Consider the following 26,381-nt stretch of genomic DNA (forward strand, 5'->3'; position numbering starts at 1 on the left):
TTCCCCCCTATCAACACTGACTGCGTTGATAGGGGAATCGAGCAATTTTCTCTTCTGCAACCCATGGTTGCAGGAAAGAAAATCTAATTATCTATGGCTTGGCTTAGCATCTTCACTCCCTTGCCGGCAATAATCGCAGGTTAAAAAAATGATAGGCTGGTTTGACTGATTGATCGACTTGGGTGTAACCAGCCTGCCCATAAATGGATCAAATCTTGGCTGGTCCCTGCTGAACCGGCCGAGATTCAATCCAACTATAGTCAACTTAAGTGTGATCTGATCATGGACTTTTAAGGGAATGGGTAGTGTGGAACTGACAGCAGTTGAATGTTAAAGGGGAAGATGATTGTGGCTGAACTAGAGGAGGAGATAATAGTGGACAAGGGAGAGAGCGAGCAGACTGAGTAATTATTGTTGCAAAGAAGTGAAATGGAGAGAGGATGGAAAAGTACTATATGATAGTATGGGAAGGCTTCATTTTTTAACTTCCCCTACCTATAGATATCACCTGCTTTTGCATTTTTTTTTATTACTTTTGCATTACATGCACAATTTAAATTGCTCATGTTTTTCACAGGTAGCTAGTGGATAAATCCATTGATCAAATAGTGTCAGTACTAATTTAGAATAAAAAACAGGAATCATGTATTTATCGATTTTTGCCGTAAAATGACTGTTATATAATACTGCCTTTTACTAATAAAAGAAATCATGCATAATTTCAGATCGCAGTCGGTCAGAACTGGATCTTAGTGGATATTATGCAGAAGGAAAAGAAGACACGGGAAGCATCAGAAGTAAATCTTTATCAGTCCCCGGGGGTTTGAACACAGAGTTGGTGAGTTGCAAAATAGGCTAACCATGAAAAAACTTGGCTTGCTCAGTACAACCCACTGAATAATATCAGTCCTTGAACAGATATTTGCTGTTATTTTAGTGTCTGTTAGTTGACCGCATGTGTCATTTATTCTTTATTATTCATTATCCTGAAATGTCATGCTTTGGAAATTATCTGGATATTCTCTATGGCATGGGATGAGTACAGATGGTCTATTTGTGTTTATGTGGAATGTATTCCAAGCTTTCAGTGCTTTCTGTTTATCGGAGGCCTTCAGGCTTTCTCTTCCACGCCTGCTGTAGGTTTACCATTAAGAGCAGGTTGTTCATCTTGGCTTCCTTTTCCTAACATCATAATTCTGGCTTTACAAATGTGCTTTCATTACCTCATTTACATCCCGGGGTATGTGGTTGATTTCTCAAGCTGTGTTCCAAAAGGAATAAAACTGAAAAATGACAAATCATAACAGGACATCACAGATTCAAAAACTGAAATGTTTGTGTTTTTAGATATTTTATTTATTATTTAGTATTCTGTTTATTATGTTTGGTACTAAAACATGTATTTCACTTAAATCAAGTACATCTGAAATATTGCATATGCCAAAAAGCATGACCGCGTGGTAGACTTTCTTATTAGTGTCACAGTTATACAGTGTAATAAATGTGTTTTTGCAAAATATAATGTAAACATTGTATACAAATAATTAACAAAATATACAGGTAATTGTCATTTCACAGTAAGCCAAGCCCACTCTTGGAGGTGGGCTCTAACTCTCAATGATCAGCTTTTATTTACTCATGTAAAACTTTTATCCCCCCAAAAAAACTTTTGCTGTAACTGCAGTTAATGTATTTAAACCTGTTAGTACATCTAACACTCCCCTCCCCCCAAGATTAAAAATGCTGTGCCCCCCTGTGCTCCTTCATTTAGAGTAGGGGCACTCTAATATGGGGGATGTGCTACTATATTTTGGAGAATAAAGATATTGTTTAGTGTCAGTTTAAGTTCAGGAGATTGTGATCAGAAGCATATTGTTTTGTACCTGCTGGAGTGAATCTTATTAGAGAGACTCGATTCTTTTATTGTACCCTTTTTGTCTTGATCTGTGAAATCTACCATGAGGATAAGCCTGGTTTTGATTATTATACCCAATTGTATTCTGATATGTCTCTATAGCACAGGAGATATTGCTTCTGTTTTCAATAGGAAATTATTTTATTTACTAATTGTTTGTGATCTCACCATTAATTACACTCTGATGAGTAACAGTTTTAAAATGATATTGGTCTATGATCATAGTGCAGTCACCAGACTAAAATGAATGATCTGGTCAGAAAATTGGACAGCATTTTATTTTATTTTTTTTCAGGTATTTATAGAGAGCCGTCAATTTACGCAGCGCTTTACATATATATTGTACATTTACATTAGTCCCTAACCCTCAAGGGGTGTACAATCTAAGGTCCCTAACTTACATTCATACATATACATACTAGGGACAATTTAGACAGGAGCCAATTAACCTACCAGCATGTCTTTGGAGTGTGGGAGGAAACCGGATTACCCAGAGGAAACCCACGCAGGGACAGGGAGAACATGCAAACTCCAGGCAGGTGGTGCCGTGGACAGCATTAAAGTAAGAGTCAAAGTCATGAACTGATTGTTGAAAAAAGAATTCCCAAAGAAACTGAAAATATATTTCCAAGTGTTCAACATAATAATTTACCTGTCGAGGGTTTGGTCTCTAAAGAGATGGATAAATTAACAGCATTGCAGATTTATGTTTATAGCAGAGCAAGGGAGCTGCATTGCCCTGATGCCACAGCCATTTAGGTGAGTATGAATGTTTATTTTTTTACTATTTATATAAACAGATGCACATTCCTATATACTAGCCTATGTGTGTACAAAAGAATAAATAAATCAATAAACATGCAAAAGGAAAAAAAATCATATATCATAACAATAAATATTAGATTGTACAAATACCTAGAAGTGTTGAACCATAAATAAACCACAGGCGCTAGTGCATCTGTAAACCATGAATAAATCAATCAATCAATAAAAAAATATGCAGATGGATAATAAAATCACTACTTCAAAGTAACCAATAAATAGTAATCTAGAGCAATGTTTATAGTGTAAAAAAGTGCAGATCAAAGTGCAAAGTCCATGTGACTCCATCCAATATGTGCCAAGAAAAAACAGCAGGTAAGTGTATGTACATGTGACTCCTCCACCATGAATCACTCAGCCTCTTACCAAAAAGTTGTTGATCTCCTGAGTTAACAGGGATCAATATGCGCTCCATGTGTATATTCGTTTAAGAGCCACCTGTTAGGACTGCTGCAATCATCCAGAACTCCAGCCAGCCAGACACCAAAAGGTTAATAGCACAGCCTATGCGGCATATTCATCCTCCAAGAGGAACCAAAAGGAGCCATCATAGGGGTTGATTTACTAAAGGCAAATAGGCTGTGCACTGCAAGTGCACTGAAAATGCAGTTGCTCTAGATCTGAGGGGGACATGCAAGGAAAATAAAAAACAGCATTTTTGCTTGCACATGATTGGATTAAAGAAATAAGCAGAGCTTTGCTTCATTTCAGAGCTTCCCCTCGGATCTGGAGCAACTGCACTTGAAGTGCAAAGTATATTTACCTTTAGTAAATCAACCCCATAGTGTTACACAACCATGGGGTGCAGTTAAAAAAAAGTCAGGGGGCATAATGTCACTGACACTCTGTCACACAGCATCATGACCTGGGAAACACTATTATTTATTATATTATATTATTATTTATTATATTATTATTATTATTATTATTATTATATTATGGGTGTCATTAGATTAGGGTGAATAAACAGAACCTGTGCACCCTTATATCCTCATCAGAGTCCCTATTTACATCAATGTCCCCATCAGAGCGCTCCCTTACATCAGGTGTCCCCATCAGAGTGCCCCCTTACATCAGGTATCCGCATCAGAGTGCCCCCTTACATTAGGTGTCCGCATCAGAGTGCCCCCTTACATCAGGTATCCGCATCAGAGTGCCCCCTTACATCAGGTATCCGCATCAGAGTGCCCCCTTACATCAGGTGTCCGCATCAGAGTGCCCCCTTACATCAGGTTTCCGCATCAGAGTGCCCCCTTACATCAGGTGTCCCCATCAGAGTGCCCCCTTACATCAGGTGTCCGCATCAGAGTGCCCCCTTACATCAGGTGTCCGCATCAGAGTGCCCCCTTACATCAGGTGTCCGCATCAGAGTGCCCCCTTACATCAGTGTCCCCATCAGAGTGCCCCCTTACATCAGTGTCCCCATCAGAGTGCCCCCTTACATCAGTGTCCCCATCAGAGTGCCCCCTTACATCAGGTGTCCCCATCAGAGTGCCCCTTTACATCAGGTGTCCCCATCAGAGTGCCCCTATCAGTGTGCCCCCTTACATCAGTGTCTCCATCAGAGTGCCCCCTTACATCAGGTGTCCCCATCAGAGTGCCCCCTTACATCAGGTGTCCCCATCAGAGTGCCCCTTTACATCAGGTGTCCCCATCAGAGTGCCCCTATCAGTGTGCCCCCTTACATCAGTGTCCCCATCCCAGCACTTCCCTAGATCCGACCCTGCTACATTACTACCATACTACACTATTACCATCTTTGCTGGCTCTGGTGTGAACATTATTTACTGCAGTTTGGATCAGTCCTGGGAACTGGGGAGGAGAGTACTGTGGATGGATGCATAGGCTACCCTGGATGACACCTACCTGTGATAACATGTTAAAGTGTTACTAAACCCACAACAGTAAAATCAGTCTGTATATGCAGTAAAGCATGCTTGTTATACTCAATGTGGAACCTGAGGGGTTAATCCTCTGCATTGTGTAAAAAGGCCATTTCACCCTGTCTTCTCTGCCCCTCCTCTTCTTCAAATGTCCATGTCTTACCTCCTGACAAGACAGATTGAACCCGTAGCCATTCTGCTCATGCTCAGTTTAGTGTGTATTGCTAGAGAAGTTTTGTTTTCTTGGGAAAATGCATGTGATCAGCACAGGGCCAATCAGTACTGTCCAGACAGAGGTCATTGCTTTTGCATCCTCCTAGGGCAGAAAGAAAACTTCTCCTACAAGCTTTAGCTAGTGCTTGGCTGAACACTGATAGAAGCCACAAGACTGCTGTAACTTCTGATGAGAAAAGGTATTTAGCAGTTTATCTTTACTAAAATAATAGAACTTCCATGTTCTGTGTACTGTGGGAGACCAGATATAGTGAATGCAGGGTCCTGGATTTAGTAACACTTTAAGCTTGCTGCACATTTTGGAGGAAATATAATACATAATAATGTTTTTTGGACTATATAGGATTTTTTTGCACTTTATCAGCACTTTATGCACTTTTATACATATACTTTATTTTTATTGTGATATTGTACTGTACTTTAGGATATTTATATTGATTTTTTGCATTTACATAGATATGTGACTAAGGTACCGTTCACATTTAGCCCGACTTTGAAATCGTGCAACTTACAGTGAAGTCACATGATTTCAAAGTATGGAGACCCGCCGGTTTCAGGTGCAATTTGCAAGACATCTGATACAGATGTCTATGCAAATCGCACCAAAAGTAGTGCATGTACCACTTTTGAAATCAGTGCGACTCTGACCAAGTCGGAACCGCACCGAAATGGCTGCTCCAATTGCTGACAATAGGGTGCGACTTGGCATGCAATTTTCAAGTTGCAGGGCATGCAGATCGCATGTCAAGTCGCATCCAGTGTGAACCAGGGCTAATTGCTGCACTTTTTGATTAATTACTGCACTCTGATTGTATGGCGCTGCAGGTGATTATCTTTATGGTTTCATAGGGCTTTTATATATCAGCCTTTCTGCTAGCAGCCTCTTTTATCTCAGCGCGGACCTTACATTAGATATTTGGACATAGTTAATCAGATTGACAAAAAGCACAAGTCCGTCTAGTTCAACCAATATAAAAAGTAAATAAACAAATAAAAAGAAATAAACAGAGTAAATAAATAGAAAACCACCATATACAGAATCATATGCCCAAAGCTGATCTAGAAGAAGGCAAAATAAAAACTCCTATAAAGCACAGTCCAATTTGCTCCAGTGGAGGTGGAGGGGGGAGGTCAATTCCTTCAGACCCCCCACAAGGCAAATTTAGGACAAAACAAATATACACAGTCCATTTTTTCTGATATTGGTTTGGCCCTGGAGATGTTGTTGTGATGAATTTAATACCATGTTATCATTTATCAGACTGCTACTGTACTACATGTTCTGCCCACCTTGGGCTTAACCAGTTCTCTTTGTATTTTTCCCTACCCTGTGTTCATGCTCTGTTGTCAAACATAAAATTAAATCACATTTGTCGATGATATTATGGTCACTGTCTCAGCGGTCATCTGGAGAACAGGCAATTTTTGAATCTTTTATCATTATAATTCAATCTATCTATGTATGGCCTGGTACTTATGTTATTGTACTGTTTTGTCCTCACACATAAAAATCAGTCCGATTGCACCTTTTGTGTCTGATGAAGCGTAGCCGATTACAAGAGTCAGCGCCCCGCACTACATCAAGAGCCAAGCCAAATGTTCACACTGTTGATTAACATCAAGAGAGCTGTAGGATACCGCTTTGCTTTATTAGTCTCCACAGCCTGCTAGTGTTGGGAAAGCTGTGATATTCACTGTTAAAGTGTGCTAGAAAATTAGTTCAAACACAAGCCAAGAACTGGAAAACTACGGTGATTTTCTGCTGCTTCTAATTAGTGTTTTCCTTGGATAACCCAAGAGTAAAAACAATTCAAATCTAGTACACGATCATTAGAGTGATGTAAAAGGAAAACAGTAATGGAGTTGAGATCAGTTTTGTGTGTTATTAAAGTCATGTTTTATATTTTTGTGTAATATTTAAACTTTGTTTTAAAAAATGTAAAGCAGGGTACAAGGTTGATACCAGGGGCGGACGGACCACTCATGGGGCCCCCGGGCAATAGGGGATCATGGGGCCCCTGTGTCCTTGTCCAAACTCAAAAAAGCCTATGAAAAAGGTACCAGGGACATCTCATGGGGCCCCCTACTGACCCGGGGCCCTCGGGCAGTGCCCGAGTTTCCAAATGGTCAGTCCGCCCCTGGTTGATTCTGTTTTTTTGCAGAACATTATGGGTTACTTAAAAGAGCACATTGGTGGTTTGTATTTTTTAAAGTGTTTCTAAGCCCAGGACCCTGCATTCACTATATCTGGTCTCCCGCACTACACAGAGCACAGAAGTGTAATTATATTAGTAAATATAAACTGCTCATTACCTTTAGCAGTGCATTCCTGTGCAAATCACATGCGGTTTATGTGCGGTGTGATTGGAGCCATATATTATGTATGGCTCAAATCGCACCACACCCTGTTATTATATTAGTAAATATAAACTGCTAAATACCTTTTCTCATCAGCAGTATATAGTCTTGTGACTTCTATCAGTGTCCAGCAGAGCACATGTTAAAGCTTGTAGGAGGAGTTTTAATTCTGCTGTAGGAGGATGCAGAACCCCTGACCTCTGTCTGGACAGCGCTGATTGGCCCTGTGCACTCTCCCAAGAAAAAAAAAACCTCTCTAGCAATACATAACAAACTGAGCATGTGCAGAGTGAGTCCACACAATATGTCTTATCAGGAGATAAGAGGGGGACACTGGAAGAAGTGGAGGATCAGAGAAGACAGGATCAAACAGTGTTTTAACACAGGATTAACCCCTTAGGTTCCGCAGTGAGTACAACAAACATGGTTTACTGTGTGCGGTGCGATTGGAACCATACATTATGTATAGCTCAAATGGCACCACACCCGCACCAGAAACGTGCAGGACCCTTTTTTGGGTCTGCACTAGAATCAGATCGCATGGGTATTCACACTTATGCGATCCTATTCTGCACATCGCACTTTGCTTTGCGGACCAATTTCAGGGTGTTGTTAACTTAACATACACACCCGCATCGGTTCGCATGTACGGGGTATAACACTCAAAGAGAGTGAAAATGGTAGAGCACAAGCGTCATGAAGCTGACACTCCCACAGCACATATCAAGAAGCTTGTGATATCTGCACACAGTATGGAAAAAGTGTACTGAATGGCAGTTCTTTATACTGGGTCAGTAGGAAGGCAGTTGGAGTGTACTTCCAGGAGTCAGATCTACGTGACTTCCCCTCCGTCTGCTATTTGCATCACCATTTTAATCAGCTTGTTGCTTTAATTGTTACAGTGCAAGATAAGGCCATACACGGAACAAATGTCTTTCCTGCAACCGTAGGTAGCCTCCCCAATCAAAACAGTGTTGAAAAGGGAATCCCTCCTGTCGAGCTATTGTATTCTCCAGGCCGTGGCAGGACGAGCTGTCTCGGCCGGGAAGAGATAGTGATCATGCTTGTAGTTATACCAGCCACTAGCGATAATCGTATATAAAAATCCACTAGGTTTGTTATACTCAAATTGATCGATCAATCAACTTGGGTACATTCAGCCCTTCCATACATGGTTCAAATCGCAGCTGGTTCCCCCTGAACTGGCTGGGATTTCGAACCACCTATGGCCGACCTAACTAATATTAAAAAGATTGCCTTTCCCCTCTTCCTACCTGTCCTACATAGCCTGCATAAAAAGGTGTGTACTTACTTTTTTTTAATCTGCCATGTGATCCAGCAGCCCTGGATTTTCAACCAATAACACCCAATCCTATTGTTTTGCCCAGCTGAATTCCATTTATAGTATAAGAGTATTGTTATTCCAAAGGCCTCTGCATAACCCTACAATTTTAACCTTTCAATTTCATGTCTTATTTAGCGGCCTATAGTCCTATTTTGTCAAGAGCCTATGTAATATGTCAGCATTCTGTGAAATTGTATTTATTCTGCTACAGTACAGATTCAAATAACCTAGATACAGGATTTATAGGGTATGTACCATAATCATAATATGAGCATTGCCATTGTACAGGGTTAGCTTCCTTGGAATTAAATGCACTTTCGCTAAAGATAGCAATGTTAAAGCCAGCCCAAGGCACATGCTCCAGATGGGATCTTGCAGTGATGTTGTGTTTAGTTATGCATAACACTTAACACTATAATATTTGTCCTCATAGGCAATTTTGCCTCAAATTAGATTGGTGAGCAATATTGTAAAGGAACTGACCCAGACTACACTTGAGTACTTCCATTAGAATACCGCTTCCCCGTCCAAACACCGACTACAGACACCACAGCTGACCATACAAGACTAGATGACACCAGTCTTGAAGTAAACCAGGAGGTAGACTAGTTCATGTTAACACAGATGCAAGATATATACACTCAGGGGACAGTCCCCCCTCCCTGCATAATGACACAGGGTGGGGCAATCTACATTTAGTAACAAGAGACACACAGGTATTCAAACTTCACACCAGCAGACAGTCCCATCAGGAGGGAGGGCTGCTGGAGACACACACCCCCACTAAGCTAATACACATACATCCCATAATAGTTTGCTCCCAAGCAAGACACACAATATAACAATGGGATGCAACCACATGACATTAAACAATCAACAACCCCCACACAATATTAGGACAGATCACTCTGTACCCCTAACAGGCACAAGGTGACTTACACATAATAGGGATATGGGGAGCTGAGACAAGGGTCTCCCCACCTCTTCAAAGTGAGCTGTGTTCCATGGGTACCCCACCCAAAGTGACTCCCGTCACAAATATATTACAAGAGTATCCAACAGCATAGGACACATATTGCTCAGTGAGGATCAGGTCCTAAGATTCGGCAAAGTTTAGCATAATAACTGACTCCAGTCTCATTCACATGCATGGATAGACTATAGCAGGTATTACTTAGTGTTACTAAACCAACAACAGTAAAATCAATCTGTATATGTACTAAAGCATGCTTGTGTTACTCAGTGTGGAACCTAAGGAGTTAATCATCTGCATTGTGTAAAAAGGATGTTTGATCCTGTCTTCTCTGATCCTTCCCTTCTTCCACAGTCCCCAATCCATCGGCTAATAGAACAGAGCTTTGGGGGCAAGCTGTACATGTCCAGTTTGGTGTGTATTGCTAGAGTGTTTTTTTTTTCTTTGGAGAGTGCATGTGATCAGCACAGAGCCAATCATTGCTGTCCAGACAGAGGGTCAGGGGTCCTGCAGCCTCATAGGACAATCAGAGGAGAATGAAAATTCCTCCAACAAGCTTTAACCAGTGCTTTGCTGGACACTGATAGAAGTCACATGACTGCTCTAACTGCTGATGAGAAAAGGTATTTAGCAGTTTATATTTACTAAAATAATTGTGAAAGACCAGATACAGTGAGGAACAGAAGTATTTGAACACCTTGCGATTTTGCAAGTTCTCCCACTTAGAAATCATGGAGGGGTCTGAAATTCACATTGTAGGTGCATTCCCACTCTGAGAGACAGAAGTAAAAAAAAAATTCAGGAAATCACATTGTATGATTTTTAAAGAATTTATTTGTCTTGCACTGCTGAACATAAGTATTTGAACACCTGAGAAAATCAGTGTTAACATTTGGTACAAAAGTCCTTGTTTGCAATTACAGAGGTCAAACGTTTCCTGTAGTTCTTGACCAGGTTTGCACACACTGCAACAGGGATTTTGGCCCACTCCTCCACACAGCTCTCCTCTAGATCTGTCAGGTTTTGGGGCTGTCGCTGAGCAACATGGAGTTTCAGCTCCCTCCAAAGATGTTCTATTGGATTCAGGTCTGGAGACTGGCTAGGCCACTCCAGAACCTTGATATGCTTCTTACGGAGCCACTCCTTGGTTATCCTGGCTGTGTGCTTCGGGTCGTTGTCATATTGGAAGACCCAGCCACGACCCATCTTCAATGCTCTGACTCAGGGAAGGAGGTTGTTGCTCAAAATCTCACAATAAATGGCCCCATTCATCCTCTGCTTAATACAGTGCAGTCGTCCTATCCCCTTCGCAGAAAAGCACCCCCAAAGCATGATGTTACCACCCCCATGCTTCACAGTAGGGATGGTGTTCTTGGGATGCAACTTATCCTTCTTTTTCCTCCAAACACGACGAGTGAAATTTTGACCAAAAAGTTCTACTTTGGTCTCATCTGACCACATGACTTTCTCCCATGCCTCCTCTGGATCATCCAGATGGTCATTGGCAAACTTCAGACAGGCCTGGACATGTGATGACTTAAGCAGGGGAACCTTCCGTGCAATGCATGATTTGAAACCATGACGGCATAGTGTTCTACCGACAGTGACCTTTGAAACTGTGGTCCCAGCCCTCTTCATGTCATTGACCAGCTCCTCCCTTGTAGTTCTGGGCTGATTCCTCACCTTTCTTATCAGTGATACCCCACGAGGTGAGATCTTACATGGAGCCCCAGTCCGAGGGAGACTGACAGTCGTCTTTAGCCTCTTCCATTTTCTAACAATTGCTCCAACAGTTGATCTATTGTCACCAAGCTGCTTGGCAATTGCCCCGTAGCCCTTTCCAGCCTTGTGACAATTTTGTCTCTGGTGTCTTTTGACGGCTCTTTGGTCTTGCCCACGGTAGTAGTTGGCATCTGACTGACTGTGGGGTGGACAGGTATCTTTAAAGAGCTCAGACAGGTGCTACTAAGTTAGATTAATGAGTGGAGTAGAGGTGGACTTTTTAAAGGCACAGTAACAGGTCTTTGAGAGCCAGAATTTTTGCTGTTTCTTAGGTGTTCAAATACTTATGTTCAGCAGTGCAGGACAAATAAATTCTTTAAAAATCATACAATGTGATTTCCTGATTTTTTTTTTTAATTCTGTCTCTCAGAGTGGGAATGCACCTACAATGTGAATTTCAGACCCCTCCATGATTTCTAAGTGGGAGAACATAGTGGAGATAGCAGAACTGCAGTACAGACACAGACCTAATGTCAGTTTCAGTAAAGGTCACTTCTGCAGTATATCAAGATAGTCTGCATAGGCCTTCCTCATGTCATATATTCAGTGCCTGGAGGCTCTCACCCATCCAGTATCAGATGATGCAGTACAGCCCGCTTCCTACTTGTGGATCCGTGATGTCAAAAATAAGTGCAGTCCTGCAGTGTTTTCAGCCCAATCGGGTTTTCCCCATCATGAGACACTGAGTCAGTGGGGGCAGTAAGTGGAGAAGACCGCTAGCATGGGCAGAGCTTACATCAATGCATTTTGCCCACTCAACCATGAGTTTGTCAGGATGAGGCTCTTTTTCTGGGATAGTACCCCACTGGCGCTACCCGCCTTTTGGTGTTGTATAGCAATTACCTTTAAAGGACCCCATCAAATACATATAAAGGGAAGACAGTGATATAACACTAAAAGAACTTAGCTTTGAATCCTGCTCTAAAGATTTTTACACTCGATTTTTATCTTCTTTGGTCTTTACCTATCTCATCTACCAGACCATTAATGAATAAAATGAAAAGAAAAGGATCCCAAAGCTTTGGAAACCTCAAGGCCTTTGGAACTTTAGAACACAGTTTTATGTGTAGTTACTAAGAAAGTGAGAGAAGTTTTCCTTTTAGAAATACGGATTTAAAAAAAGATACTTTTGTGGCAGAGTTGGAAAGTGTTTGTTCCTCTATCTGAATTTACTTTCATAGTTACGTAGTTAGTCTGGCTGAAAAAAAGACAAAAGTCCATCCAGTTCAACCATTAAAAAAAAAAAAGTTATAATCCTATACCCACAGTTGATCCAGAGGAAGGCAAAAAAAACAGTGAAGCATGATCCAATTTGCTCCTGCAGGGAAAAAACATTCCTTCCCCATCCCTGCCGAGAGGCGATCGAATATTCCCAGGATCAACTTTACCTATAAATATTAGTATCCAGTTATATTCTGTGTATCTAAAAAAGAATCCAGGCCTTTTTTAAAGCAATCCACTGAGCTGGCCAGAACCAGCTCTTGAGGGAGTCTATTCCACATTCTCACAGCTCTCACTGTGAAGAAAAGTTTTCCGTGTTTGGAGATTACATTTCTTTTCCTCCAGACATAAAGAGTCCCCCCTTGTCCTCTGTGATGACCTCAGGGTGAATAACTCTACACCGAGTCCACTATATGAACCACTGATGTATTTATACATGTTGATCATATCCCCCCTTAATCTCCTTCTCAAGAGAGAATAAATTCAGTTCCTCTAATCTTTCCTCATAGCTGAGCTCCTCCATGACTCTTATCAGTTTGGTTACCCTTCTCTGTACTTTCTCCAGTTCCCCAATGTTCTCTTTGTGAATTGGAGCCCAAAACTGAACTGCATATTCCAGATTACTAATAATTTGTACAGGGGTAATATGATATCTCTCTGGAGTCTATACCTCTTAATACAAGAGAGGATTTTGCTTGCTTTCAAAACCGCAGCTTGGCATTGCATGCCATTACTAAGCTTGTGATCTAACAGACCTCCCAGATCCTTCTCCACCATTGATTCCCCCAGTTGTACTCCCCCTAGTATGTATGATGCATGCATATTCTTAGCCCCCAAGTGCATAACCTTACATTTATCAACATTAAACCTCATTTGCCACATAGTTGCCCAATTAAACAGTGCATTGAGGTCAGCTTGTAAGTTGAAGACATCCTGTAAGGATGTTATTCCACTGCACAGCTTGGTGTCATCTGCAAAGACTGAAATGGTATTTATAATCCCAGACCCTATATCGTTTATAAATATATTAAAAAGTAAGGGTCCCAACACTGAACCCTGGGGTACACACTGACAACCCTAGACCATTCAGAGTATGAATCATTAACCACTACTCTGAATACGATCTTTTAGCCAGTTTTCTATTCATTTGCATACGGATTTTTCCAAGGCTGTAGACTTTACCTTACACCTTAGCCGTGTGTGGGGAACTGTGGGGAACTGTGTCAAACGCTTTTGCAAAATCAAAGTATACCACGTCCACAGCCACCCCCAGTAAGAACTCATCTATGTGGTCTTTTATTAAACTCTCCAGTATCTTCCCAACTATAGAAGCTAAACTAACGGGTCTATAATTATATGGTAAAGATTTTGTAATGTGTAAATGACGATAGCGTTCCTTCATTTATATATTTAATAGCAGCTCTTTTCTCATTATCTTTAGCTTTTTTTTTAACTTTGGCCGTAAGCCAAACAGGTTTGATTTGAGCCTTTTAAACTTGTTGCAGTTTGTTCACATACAGTCTTTTTGAAGAACTCCTATTTCTGTGTTGTGTTCATTGATGTCAATATTCCTTCCCAGTCTAAGTCTTGGAGAGCAGCTCTCAGCCTTGAAAAATTAGCTCTCTTAAAATTGAGCGGTTTTATTTTTCCCGTATGTTCTTGCTGTTTACAGCTAACAATAAATGAAATCATGTTATGGTCACTGGTACCCATATGTTCTTTTATATGGACATTCGTAATAAGCTCTGCATGGTTTGAGATTACTAGGTCCAGCAGAGTATCATTCCTAGTTGGGACATCTATGAACTGTACCATAAAATTGTCATGTAGTAGGTTTATAAATTTTTGCCCTTTAACTGTTCCTGCAGTACCATTACTCCAGTCAATTTCTGGGTTGTTAAAATCCCCCATTATTATCACTGTCCCAGCCCTTGCTGCCCTTTTGATCTGTACAAGGAGCTGAGTCTCCACCTCCTCATTAACACTGGGAGGCCTATAACAAACTCCAATGATTACCTTTGTAGTACATACCCCCATGTGCAGTTCCACCCATAATACTTCAGCCTCATCACACTCTCCATCAACTAGCTCCTCTTTCACACTTCCTCTGAGATCACTTCTCACATAGAGACAGACACCACCACCTTTCCTATTTACCCTGTCTCTCCAAAAGAGAGCATAGCCAGGAATATTAATGGCCCAGTCATGTGAAGAATGAAGACAAGATTCAGCAATATCAAATTAAATCATAGTTTTCTTCATGCACCAAAGCTTCCAACTCACCTATTTTGCTTGGCAGACTTCTGGCATTGGTGAACAAACACTTTAAGTCACTGACACCTTGTTCACACGTAATTTGCATATTTTTTATTTTCATACAAATGGTACTAATTCCACTGGTTGTTTGTAACATGGGAACCTTCTTATCATCTGCCATAGCCTTCCCCCCATCTTTCCCCATTCCACCCACTAATAAGGACTGACCCCTGTCTGATCTGGCTACCCCGTTATAATCTAATTCTCCCTCCCCTCTCGATCCTAGTTTAAATACTCCTCCAGCCTTCCAATAAACCTCTCCCCAGCACAGCAGATCCTCTTCCATTTAGGTGCAAACCATCTCTAGCATATTATTATTATACAGTATTTATATAGTGCCAACAGTTTGCTCAGCGCTGTAATATAGCATATAGGTTGCACCCAATGAAAATTCAGCCCAGTGCTCTAGAAACCCAAATCCTTCCCTCTTACACCAGGTCTTTAGCCATGCATTGAGTTCTCTAATCTCTCCCTGTCTTTCCTGAGTTGCGCTTGGGACTTACTGTTCCTGTACTGTCATCATTGTAAAGAGAGGAGAGAAAGCCACAGGGATTTCAATTACCCAGACCTGTGAAGCGGCTTTCACTCTTCTCCTTGCGGGGATGACCGTAGGGACTAGATGTCTTTTGATTGCTCAGCACCGTGGTAGTACTGTCATCCCTGCAGAGAGAAAGGAGAGAAAGCTATGGGGATTTCAAATTCCCAGCTTATCCTTCTGTGACAGCATGGGATCTGTGCAGGGAGGTTTCCCGCACCGTTCCTATGTAAACTCAGGCTATGATATGCATGGGTTCACACAGGAACTGTGGGGAAAACATACAGTCATGGCCGAAATTGTTGGCACCCTTGATATTTCTCCAGGAAATCATGTATTTCTCACGAAACGTATTGCATTAACACATGTTTTGCTATACACATGTTTATTCCCTTTGTGTGTATTGGGACAAAACAAAAAAAGGGAGGAAAGAAAGCAAATTCGACATAATGTCACACAAACCTCCAAAAATGGGCTGGACAAAAGTATTGGCACCCTTTCACAACTGCGGATAAATAAGAATGTTACAAGCATGTGATGCTCCTGTAAACTCACCTGGGGCAAGTAACAGGTGTGGGCAATATAGAAATCACACCTGAAAGCAGATAAAAAGGAGAGACGTTCACTTAACCTTTGCATTGTGTGTCTGTCTGTGCCACACTAAGCATGGACAACAGAAAGAGGAGACGAGAACTGTCTGAGGACCTGAGAACCAAAATTGTGGCAAAATATCAACAATCTCAAGGTTACAAGTCCATCTCCAGAGAACTAGATTTGCCTTTGTCCACAGTGCGCAACATTATCAAGAAGTTTGCAACCCATGGCACTGTAGCTAATCTCCCTGGTCGTGGACGGATGAGGAAAATTGATGAAAGATTGCAACGCAGAATAGTCCGGATGGTGGATAAGCAGCCCCAAACATGTTCCAAAGACATTCAAGCTGTCCTGCAGGCTCAGGGAGCATCAGTGTCAGCGCGAACTATCCGTCGACATTTAAATGAAATGAAACGCTATGGCAGGAGACCCAGGAGGACCCCACTGCTGACACAGAGACATAAAAAAGCAAGACTACAGTTTGCCAAAATGTACTTGAGTAAGCCAAAAGCCTTCTGGGAAAACGTCTTGTGGACAGATGAGACCAAGATAGAGCTTTTCGGTAAAGCACATCATTCTACTGTTTACCGAAAACGGAATGAGGCCTACAAAGAACAAAACACAGTACCTACGGTAAAATATGGTGGAGGTTCAATGATGTTTTGGGGTTGTTTTGCTGCCTCTGGCACTGGGTGCCTTGACTGTGTGCAAGGCATCATGAAATCTGAGGATTACCAAAGGATTTTGGGTCGCACTGTAGGGCCCAGTGTCAGAAAGCTGGGTTTGCGTCCAAGATCCTGGGTCTTCCAGCAGGACAATGACCCCAAACATACGTCAAAAAGCACTCAGAAATGGATGGCAAAGAAGCGCTGGAGAGTTCTGAAGTGGCCAGCAATGAGCCCAGATCTAAATCCCATTGAACACCTGTGGAGAGATCTTAAAATTGCTGTTGGGAAAAGGTGTCCTTCCAATAAGAGAGACCTGGAGCTGTTTGCAAAGGAAGAGTGGTCCAAAATTCCGGGTGAGAGGTGTCAGAAGCTTATTGATGGTTATAGGAAGCGACTGATTTCAGTTATGTTTTCCAAAGGGTGTGCAACCAAATATTAAGTTAAGGGTGCCAATACTTTTGTCCAGCCCATTTTTGGGGTTTTGTGTGACATTATGTCATATTTGCTTTTCTGCCTCTGTTTTATATTTGTTCCAATACATACAAAGGGAATAAACATGTGTATAGCAAAACATGTGTTAATGCAATACCTTTTTTGTGTGAAATACTTGATTTTCAGGAAAAATATCAAGGGTGCCAACAATTTCGGCCATGACTGTATGTGATTTGGACAGGAATTGCATTCATGTTCAAATTGCATGCTATTCTTTGTGGTGCAATTTTCTTCCATACATTTTGTATTGACGCAAGTTGCACCGCAAAGTATCAGTACTCGGTATTGGTGAGTACTTGACTGAAAGTATCGATACTCATACTCGCCAATCAAAAAAGGGTATCGGTACATCCCTAGCAATTGACATAGCAGAGGTTCTAACCTGTTCCTTCTCTACTCAAAACTAGAAAAAACAGTTTAGCTGAAAATCCATTTTTAACAAAGCAAAGCATCCACAATCACAGCCCCTTTATTAATTTCATTGCCCCTTTGCCTTGCATTTATAATTTTTTTCTCTCGACCTCATGAAAGGCGAATATTATGCATATCAATATTTTAAAGACAAAAGTACTATGACACAAGCTATATTACGCAAGATCAATGAGTTTGTAAATTATATTATAAGTTTTCCACTCACTTTCAGCTACTCCAGTGACCTGTTTGTAGGGTGGGATGACATTCTACATGTACAGGCTCCAAGACCTATCACTCCACTATTAATGGAATCATCTTTTTAACTTCATCAAGCAAAGCAATATTAAACCATTTATTAATATCTCCTTCATTATCACAATAATCTGTGTCTGTCCAATTTGTTCTTTTGCCTTATTATTATATTCTGACATCAGCCAAGCCAGTGGGTAATTGTTTAAAATCTGTTGGCAACTATATTCACACTTCACAAAACATTCATATGAATCTTTTTTCCTGCAGGAATATTTAGATGAACATGAAGATGATTTTCCTACAACAAATGCACACAAAACAGATACTCTTAGTGCATATTCAATGGTGAGTAAAATCAAAGATTAAAAATAACCTGCCTAGGGTTTTAAACCTTTCTTACTCTATGCAAAACTAAAAACAAAAAAATGTTTGCACTTACATACAGTTTAAGCAAATAATGTTTTTTTTTTCAGTGATTCCCACAGAATTTGATGGTGAGCATTCACCCTATGCATATAGCCAAATCAGTGAAAATACGTCCAAGATTTAGCCAATGAAAATGACATGGGATGGACAGATATTTACTCCTACTATTGTTTATGAAGAGGGTGCAATAAGGACAGTGGACCCACGGGGGTTGATTTACTAAAACTGGAGCGTGTAAAATCTTCTGCAATTGTGAATTGTAGCCAATCAGCTTCTAACTTTAGCTTGTTCAATTAACCTGTGACAATAAAACCTGGAAGCTGATTGGTTTCTATGCAGAGCTGCACCAGATTCTGTACTCTCCATTTTTAGTAAATCAACCCCATTGTGTCTTTGTAAAGGATGTTAAACTCCAAGTAGCCTGGGAACCCAAAACCAATGTGCTTGCTATGGCCGTTTTCAGAAGTGAAAAAAGAAGTCATTTCTTTTTCAGAATAAGTTCATAGTTTGCAGTCTTTTTATGGAACATTACAGATCAACCCTTTTAAAAAGTCTTCTTGACATAGATTAGGTTGTAATGTAAAAGATTCTGAAGTACTGCTGCTTTATTCTCTGGGGTTGTGTCTGATACTTTATCACAGTAGATGACTGGATTAGGAAAATCTGTTCACAGGTAACAACAAAAGAGTATAAAAACTGAAGTCAAGGTCTGAAGCATGTGCTAAAAAGTGCAAGAGGGACATGAAGTTCTCTTCTATTACTAAAAACCATCTTAAGTATCAGGTTAAATACATAACCTGGAAGTAGAACTACAAAGGTGTGTGCTCCATAGATTATACATCCAGAATAAATTATTGTATTTGTGCCAAAAATGGGTAATAAAAGTCAAAAACTAAAATTCTGTTACACAATTAGGGAGTACTGAGAATCTGCTACAGCTCTGCATGGTAGCCAATCAGCTTCTAACGTCAAATTGTTCAATTCAGCATTGACAATATAACCTGGAAGCTGATTGGTTTCTATGCAGAGCTGCACCAGTTTTAGTAAATCAACCCCTATATGAGTTTGCTTCATTTTGCACTCATAGCCATACTAACCACTGGTATGGGTATGAAGACCACAGACAAACATATTCCAGGCATATTAAAAAAACCACCCTCAACATGCCTAAAATGGCATCTTATGGCCCTTATACACTGCACCAGTAGTGCAGCCAGATGTGGCCCTTTGCTTGCTTTTATCTGACCCTTGGGACACTGTTTTCATCCACTGATACCAACAATGGGGCATAATTGCCCCCCCCCCCCCACTGACACTGATGAAGGGGCAGAATTCATTCCAATGACACCAAAGATGGAGCACAATTTCATCCAGTGACACCAAGAATGGGTGCTGTTCCTGCCACTGACACCAAAGATAGGGCATTGTTTATTCCCATTGGTATCGGGACCTTTTCTACTCCCAATTAAGTCTGAAAGACAGTAAACTGGTTGTTTGTTTAGAAAGTGTGGAGACCCCTGCTCTAGACAAAAAATTGTTTGAAAATCTGTCATGTGGGCTGATTGTTTGTTTTTTTTTCCAATTAATGGGTACAAATACAAAATCTTTTTTTACTTTTGAGATCCAAAAAATAGAAGGAATAGGTTGGAAAACCTCTGCCAAACAAACAGTAAATTGAAAGGTTAATTTGTTTCTCCCCGGTAAAACTTTAACTGTCCATTCTGCACATACGTGAAAAAACGAACGAAAAACTGATTCATTTATGTTCATTGAACAATTTATCATTCAAAATTCCGTCATTACATGATGGCACTATTGTTGATCTCACCACCAAGTTTGTTTGTTATTCAAAAATAAGTTTGAACGCTTTTTCAGCTAGTGTATGATTAGCATTAGATTTAACAATTTCCATCAAAAGAAGTAGCAAATGTTGCAAGGCCCATCTCTGACCCTGACTGAAAGAGGTTTGGCCTTTTCCCCTTCATTACATTATCTTTCCTGACTTTTCGATGGAAGCATTTTTGTGTTATGTTTTGATATTTGAATAAGTATTTCTTAAACATTTGGCTCAGACGTATGTCTCTAAAATAATTAAAATGTTTTATCTCGATATGCAATATAATTTAGACTATTCTTAGACTAACCTTTCTCTAGTCATTTTTGGGTTCAACATCTTTGGTCATCCTGATTGGTTGGGCCAGGATGACATAACCCCCATGCACGAGTACAGGAATAAATTCATCCTGAGGAATACCATGGCTCAGTGTACATTCAAATGTTTATGGTAAAAGTAAAGGGTAAAGTTCTGCTTTATTTTAAAGCGCAGTTCCACCCCTCGGCCCCCCTGACAAAAAAAGATTTTAAATCAGCAGCTACAATTACTGCAGCTACTTACTTTTAATATTAGGGCATTTTCCTGTCTGGGGATCCAGTGGTGTCCTCACCCGAGCCAATTCTTCAATCGGCTGTCAGGTGCTGGCACCGCCATCTTGACAAAGGGACACCGGTAGTGAAGCCTTGCGGCTCCACAGAGGGTTCCCTACTGCACATGCGCAAAGCTCGCTGCAATTTGTGAATGGGCCACAGTCCTTTGGGAGCTGTGAAATGTCCCAGAGGGCTGTGGGGGGGCCCGAACTTCCGGCTCAGTTTGCTGCTGCGAACTGAGCCGGAAGGGGGAGCAGATGCCTGTCAAAACCAGGTACCCGTTCCCCCCTCCCCCCCAAAAGGTGCCTAATGTGGCAGCGGAGGCGGGGAGGCAGATAAGCGAAGCTTCCACTTTTGGGTGGAACTCCACTTTAATCTCCTTTAATTGTAAAAGTTTAAACAGTTCGCAACATATCGGTAGCATGTCTAAAGTTCTGTTTTAAATAACGCTTCTGCAAAATGTGATTTTCTTGATGTTCTTCTATTTCTAACTTTGTCTACTGCTAATGTCTTTACTATTGCTACTTTCTACTCATTTTCTTTTCTGGATAGAATGCTCAAGTAGTCTCTGACAGGAAGTGGACCCACTTGAGTGTCCCTGATGCTGATGCAGATACTGTGAGTCTTTTCTTAATGAACTTTTTCTGTACCTACTTTCCTTCCCTCCTCCTTCCCATGGAAATGTGAACAGACTATGACTTTATTAGACATTTGTCTAAGTAGTACATTAAATCAAAGGATGATATATATTAATAAGAAGTGAACTAAAAGACAACATAGAATGTGGTGTCAAGGGTAAACCTCCATAATATGTTAGGATACGGAAGCTGGTAGGCACTGAAAAGATAGTTAATTCCTTTTAGACGCGAAGAAATTATTGGATTGTGATATATGGAATGTAATAGGCATAATTCAGTTATCTGCAACTTCTAGGACAGAAATATATAATAGCTTCTGCTCAGACATAACAGTATTAAAGGATTTTAGCATAAAGAGCCCTAGATGCACTGGCAAAGCTCCACAGGCAGTAAAATGAGATTTGCTAATCATACATTATGGGACACTGGAGGTGTACCCAGGTACATCATGTTATGCTGCTGCCTTCGGAAGATAGTTTTCCCTTGTCATCTGTCTAAACCTTTATACCAAGAGATAAGATGAAGACTTAATTTCACAAATTTATTTCTGCTAAAATTTCAAAATTTCACTTCTTTTACATAGCTCATCTGTAACCCTTTTTTTTTGCATTTACTGGTCATTCACTGCTGTTACTATATTTTATACATTTTACCTACGATATAATACAGGGGTGTCAAACTCCATTTCATTGCGGGCCACATCAACATTATGGTTGCCCTCAAAGGGCCAGTTGTATCTGTAAGACTAGATGTCCAGAACACCCCATTCCCTTACATCAGTTGTCGGCAACCCCCACCATCAGAAGTCAAGAGTTCCCCACCATCCAATACTTCACGGTGTGCCCCCCTTACCTTGTGCTGCTGCCAGGAAGAAATTTGGGCTGCTGAGCTTGGAAGCAGAAACTGCAGGGCCTGGAGGAGGACCAGAGGAGGGCTGGAGTCTGTTGAATGCTGAGCTGAGGGGAGGTGGAGATGAGGCGATGCTGAGAGGCTCAGGATCTGTAGGCGGAGTTCTGTCCTCCTCTCTGCTACTGACTGCTGAGTGGTGGGGGGCAGAGACAAGCCACTCCGCAGCTGCATGGAGAAGTGCAGGATCTGGTGGAGGAGTTCTGTCCTCCTGCTGCCAATTGCTGAGACAATAAGGGGTCAGAGACATGGAGGGGGGTGCCGAAACTGCAGGAGAGTTGCAAGGGCCTCATGAAATGGCCTGTTGGGCCGGATTTGGCCTGCGGGCCTTGTGTTTGACACATGTGATATAATACATTGTAGACAAATAGTTTTGAAAGCCCCTTGTGGATGTGTGAGACCATATTGGCCATGAAGACTAATAATGTTTTCCCATTCTGTTTATTCTTCTGTGCATCATTCCAAATACAGCCTGAATCTCTGTAAAGAGATAAGCCTCCTAGCTTTAGTGATATACAGTCCTCACTCCCCACAACCAGGTGCAAGTGAAAGCTGACAACATACCAATCCTGGAGCAGGGTAAGGAGCAACTGCAGTACTTCAGTCCATAATGTACTAAATAACACTCACTTATCCCTAAAAGAAGGGGTGAAGGGAAGGAGAAAGAAGGAGTACCAAACCAGAGCTTACAATAACATATTATTAAAACAAGAATATTTTATTACAAAAGTTAAAAAGCCAAAGACGTACACATACACTATATTTCCAAAAGTATTGGGATGTCTGCCGTTACACGCGCATGAACTTTAATGGCATCCCAGTCATAGTCCGTAGGGTTCAATATTGAGTTGGCTCACCCTTTGCAGCTATAACAGCTTCAGATCTTCTTGGAAGGCTGTCCATGAGGTTTAGGAGTGTGTCTATGGGAATGTTTGACCATTCTTCCAGAAGCGCATTTGTGTGGTCCGGCACTGATGTCGGACGAGGAGGCCTGGCTCGCAGTCTTCGCTCTAATTTATCCCAAATGTGTTTTATCAGGTTGAGGTCAGGACCAATCAAGTTTCTCCACCTCAAACTCGCTCATCCATGTCTTTGTGGACCTTGCTTTGTGCACTGGTGCACAGTCATGTTGGAACAGGAAGAGGGGGGGGGGGGGTCATCCCCAAACTATTCCTACAAAGTTGGGAGCATGAAATTGTTCAAAATGTCTTGGTATGCTGATGCCTTAAAAGTTCTCTTCACTGGAACTAAGGGGCCAATCACTACCCCTGAAAAGCAACCTCAAACCATAATCCCTCATCCACCAAACTTTACACCTGGCACAATGCAGTCAGGCAAGTACCGTTCTCCTGGCAACTGCCAAACCCAGACACATCCATAGGATTGCCAGACAAAGAAGCGTGATTTGTCACTCCAGAGAACATGTCTTCACTGCTCTAGACTGCAGTGGCAGCATGCTTTACACCACTGCATTGTATGCTTTGTATTGCACTTGGTGATGTAAGGCTTGGATGCAGCTTCTCAGCCATAGAAACCCATTCCATGAAGCTCTGTACTTACTGTTCTTCTGCTAATCTGAAGGCCACACAAAGTTTGCAGGTCTTTAGCGAGTTGCTGTTGTTCCCAGTTGCTTCTACTTTGTTGTAATACCACTAACAGTTGACCATGGAATATTTAGTAGCAAGGAAATTTCACGGATGGACTTATTGCACAAGTGGCAACCTATCGCGGTACCATGTTTGAATTCACTGAGCTTCTGAGAGCGACCCATTCTGTCACAAATGTTTGTAGAAGTAGAATGCATGCCTAGGTGCTTGATTTACCAATGATTTGGAGGGGTGTCCCAATACGTTTTGCAATATAGTGTATTTTGACCATGACCACTATGGACAGCAAAATATCATGTAACAGTCTGCTGTGGTGCAATTTGCTGTATGTGATCGGGCGGGAGCCTATTCCATCTTAGCTGAAGCTTGATTGGAGATCGGTACTCCCTTGAGTAGCTAGACATTCTCTTTTTTGAAGCAGCCATATTTAAGAGAATTCACATTAATTCATGTGTTTTATATATTCCTTCAGCTAAACCTTTTTGGGGACTTTTTCTAATCTCCTGCTTGACCCATGAGTATGTGGTCTTGATGTGGGACCCTATTTTTTGGCTTTTCTTGTTTCTTCAAATTTTTGCTAGAGTGTAGCATCAATGATAAATCTATACATTAAGTTTGGGTGGAAGACAGCACTGGACTAGTGCTGCTGGAAGCTGTGTGTAGGGTATAGAGGGAACTGCTTCCAGTTTGTTATATCCCAATTGTAGCTGGTAGGTGATAGACTCCATTGGGGTTACCAAAGGCAACACTTGGCTCTCCAATCACCTAAATAAATCTAGACATTGGCAATGATACTGAGGAAGTGATGTGATTGTGAAACACATCAATCATTAAGACGCCGCACGTCTTATAGTCTATGGATTGTTACATGATATTTTGTTGTCCTTAGTGGTTGATGGTCAAAATATGTTTATGCCTTTTGGCTTTTAACTTTTAACTTTTTTAATAAAAACATTCTTGTTTTTATATGTGATTGTCATCTCTGGTTTGGTACAATTACTATTTTCTTTTAGAGATGAGTGAGTGTTTTTTTTAGTAGATATTTGAGTAGGAATGGTACCAAAAGAAAACAGGTTGCACCTGAAATTAACACATCCTACATAATTTTTGTTACTTCAGTCCATAACTGAATTCAAACAGAATGGTGTAAACCACATTATTGAAAGCAGTGTTTCACACAGGCATGAGATCAGTGAGGAAGATGTGTTCTTAGAATTCCACTGTTAACACATAGCTTTTATTCAGACTTTATCAAAGGGCAAGGAACAAAGAACAGCGGGCATAGAGTCCTGGTTTTGTAACATACAGCACTTCGTCGGAAGAGAGACTATGTAAAAAAAAGAACATTACAATAGTATTCCCATGAATGAAATAATTTGAACTATGAGTAATTACAGTCATTCTCTTTAACATAACAGATACCTGGGTGTCAGTGTGTGGGAATAGAAAAGCACAAAACTAAGCAAAAGCCATGTACAAAATAAGGAAAAAAAAACAACAAAACAATGGAAAAAAATAAAATATGCAATGTTTAAAACCTACAGTTCTTAAAGGAGTAGGCTTTAACAGTTTTTTAAGGGAAAGTTTACTCAAACTTATTATCCACACAGCAAGCATTGATAGTTGTAAGCTTGTGTATCCACGTTATCTTTTGCAAGGTACACCTCTTAATGTTCCATAAGCCCAAAACAGATGCTTATGAGATTTAAAGAGGTGTTCCTTTAATGTCGAGCCACACTGGATCTTGAATCTTAAATTCGTATAATATTAAGGTGTTCCCCAGGGCTTACTTTTATTTTCTCAGTGGTTTTGGATAAAACTCATATAAAACCTATATGTAACGATGTTTACATATAACATTTACAGATGGCATGGGTCCATTTACACCAGTTGTGGACAATCAATTACATGATTTGGTCTTAGTGAAAGTGGATATATCATTGTTTAAGTTCCTGCCGTTACTGAAAAACTTGAAGAAAGTTTGTAACAAGATAGATATGATGGCTTAGGATCCATGACCAAGGTAGCCTCCCTGGCGGTATTCCCGAGTGTAGCTCGGGGTAAAGTTTCAGTACCACAAGCGGTAACCCCGAGCTACACTCGGGCTTACCATGCGGCGCTGCTCCGCCATCCCTCTATCACTTACCTTGTCTTGCGCTCCCACGATGTCCCTCCTGCAGTGTCCCCGGCAATGTAATCCGGCAGATGCCGGCATCTGTCATCTGGGTTCCGTCCCCTGCGAGCGTCGAGACGTACGGGGGACGGAACAGCGGGAAATTTGAAAATAACAAAAGGTGACATTCACTAAAATTACTAAAATCACATTACTAGTAAAACATTACTGTATCAAACCATTTCACATACATTTTGTCCCTAGTGCTTTGTCCTGTGCCCTGCCTGCAATTTTACTGTTCTTTCTGCCTGGAAACTGAGAAACGTCCATGGCATCCAAAAAGCGTCCCTTTAGGTCAAAAGCGGTTTTAGACCAGCTAGAGAACAGCGACAGTAAATCATACTACTTGCAGAATTGAGTGATGATTTGTGGAAAAATTTGTCATCAGACACTGAAAACGATT

The 26,381-nt window shown here is 41.0% G+C and overlaps 1 protein-coding gene across 6 annotated transcripts in view; it reads left to right on the forward strand.

The window, feature by feature from the left end:
• The window catches only part of SYTL5 (synaptotagmin like 5), a 267,892-nt gene that overhangs the window by 202,569 nt on the left and 38,942 nt on the right, over positions 1-26,381 (forward strand). For 5 of the 6 annotated variants that reach the window (XM_089673908.1, XM_089673903.1, XM_089673906.1 and 2 more), the window contains 3 exons: positions 726-838; positions 18,072-18,149; positions 21,207-21,272. In XM_089673908.1, the coding sequence (XP_089530034.1) occupies positions 726-838; positions 18,072-18,149; positions 21,207-21,272 (257 nt within the window). The remainder of the gene's footprint in view (positions 1-725; positions 839-18,071; positions 18,150-21,206; positions 21,273-26,381) is intronic. The other variant, XM_089673905.1, reaches the window with a different exon arrangement.

This window comes from Staurois parvus, unplaced genomic scaffold (assembly GCF_062004578.1).
Source record: "Staurois parvus isolate SC_StPar_1 unplaced genomic scaffold, SC_StPar_1.0 ptg000145l, whole genome shotgun sequence".
NCBI classification, from domain to species: domain Eukaryota; kingdom Metazoa; phylum Chordata; class Amphibia; order Anura; family Ranidae; genus Staurois; species Staurois parvus.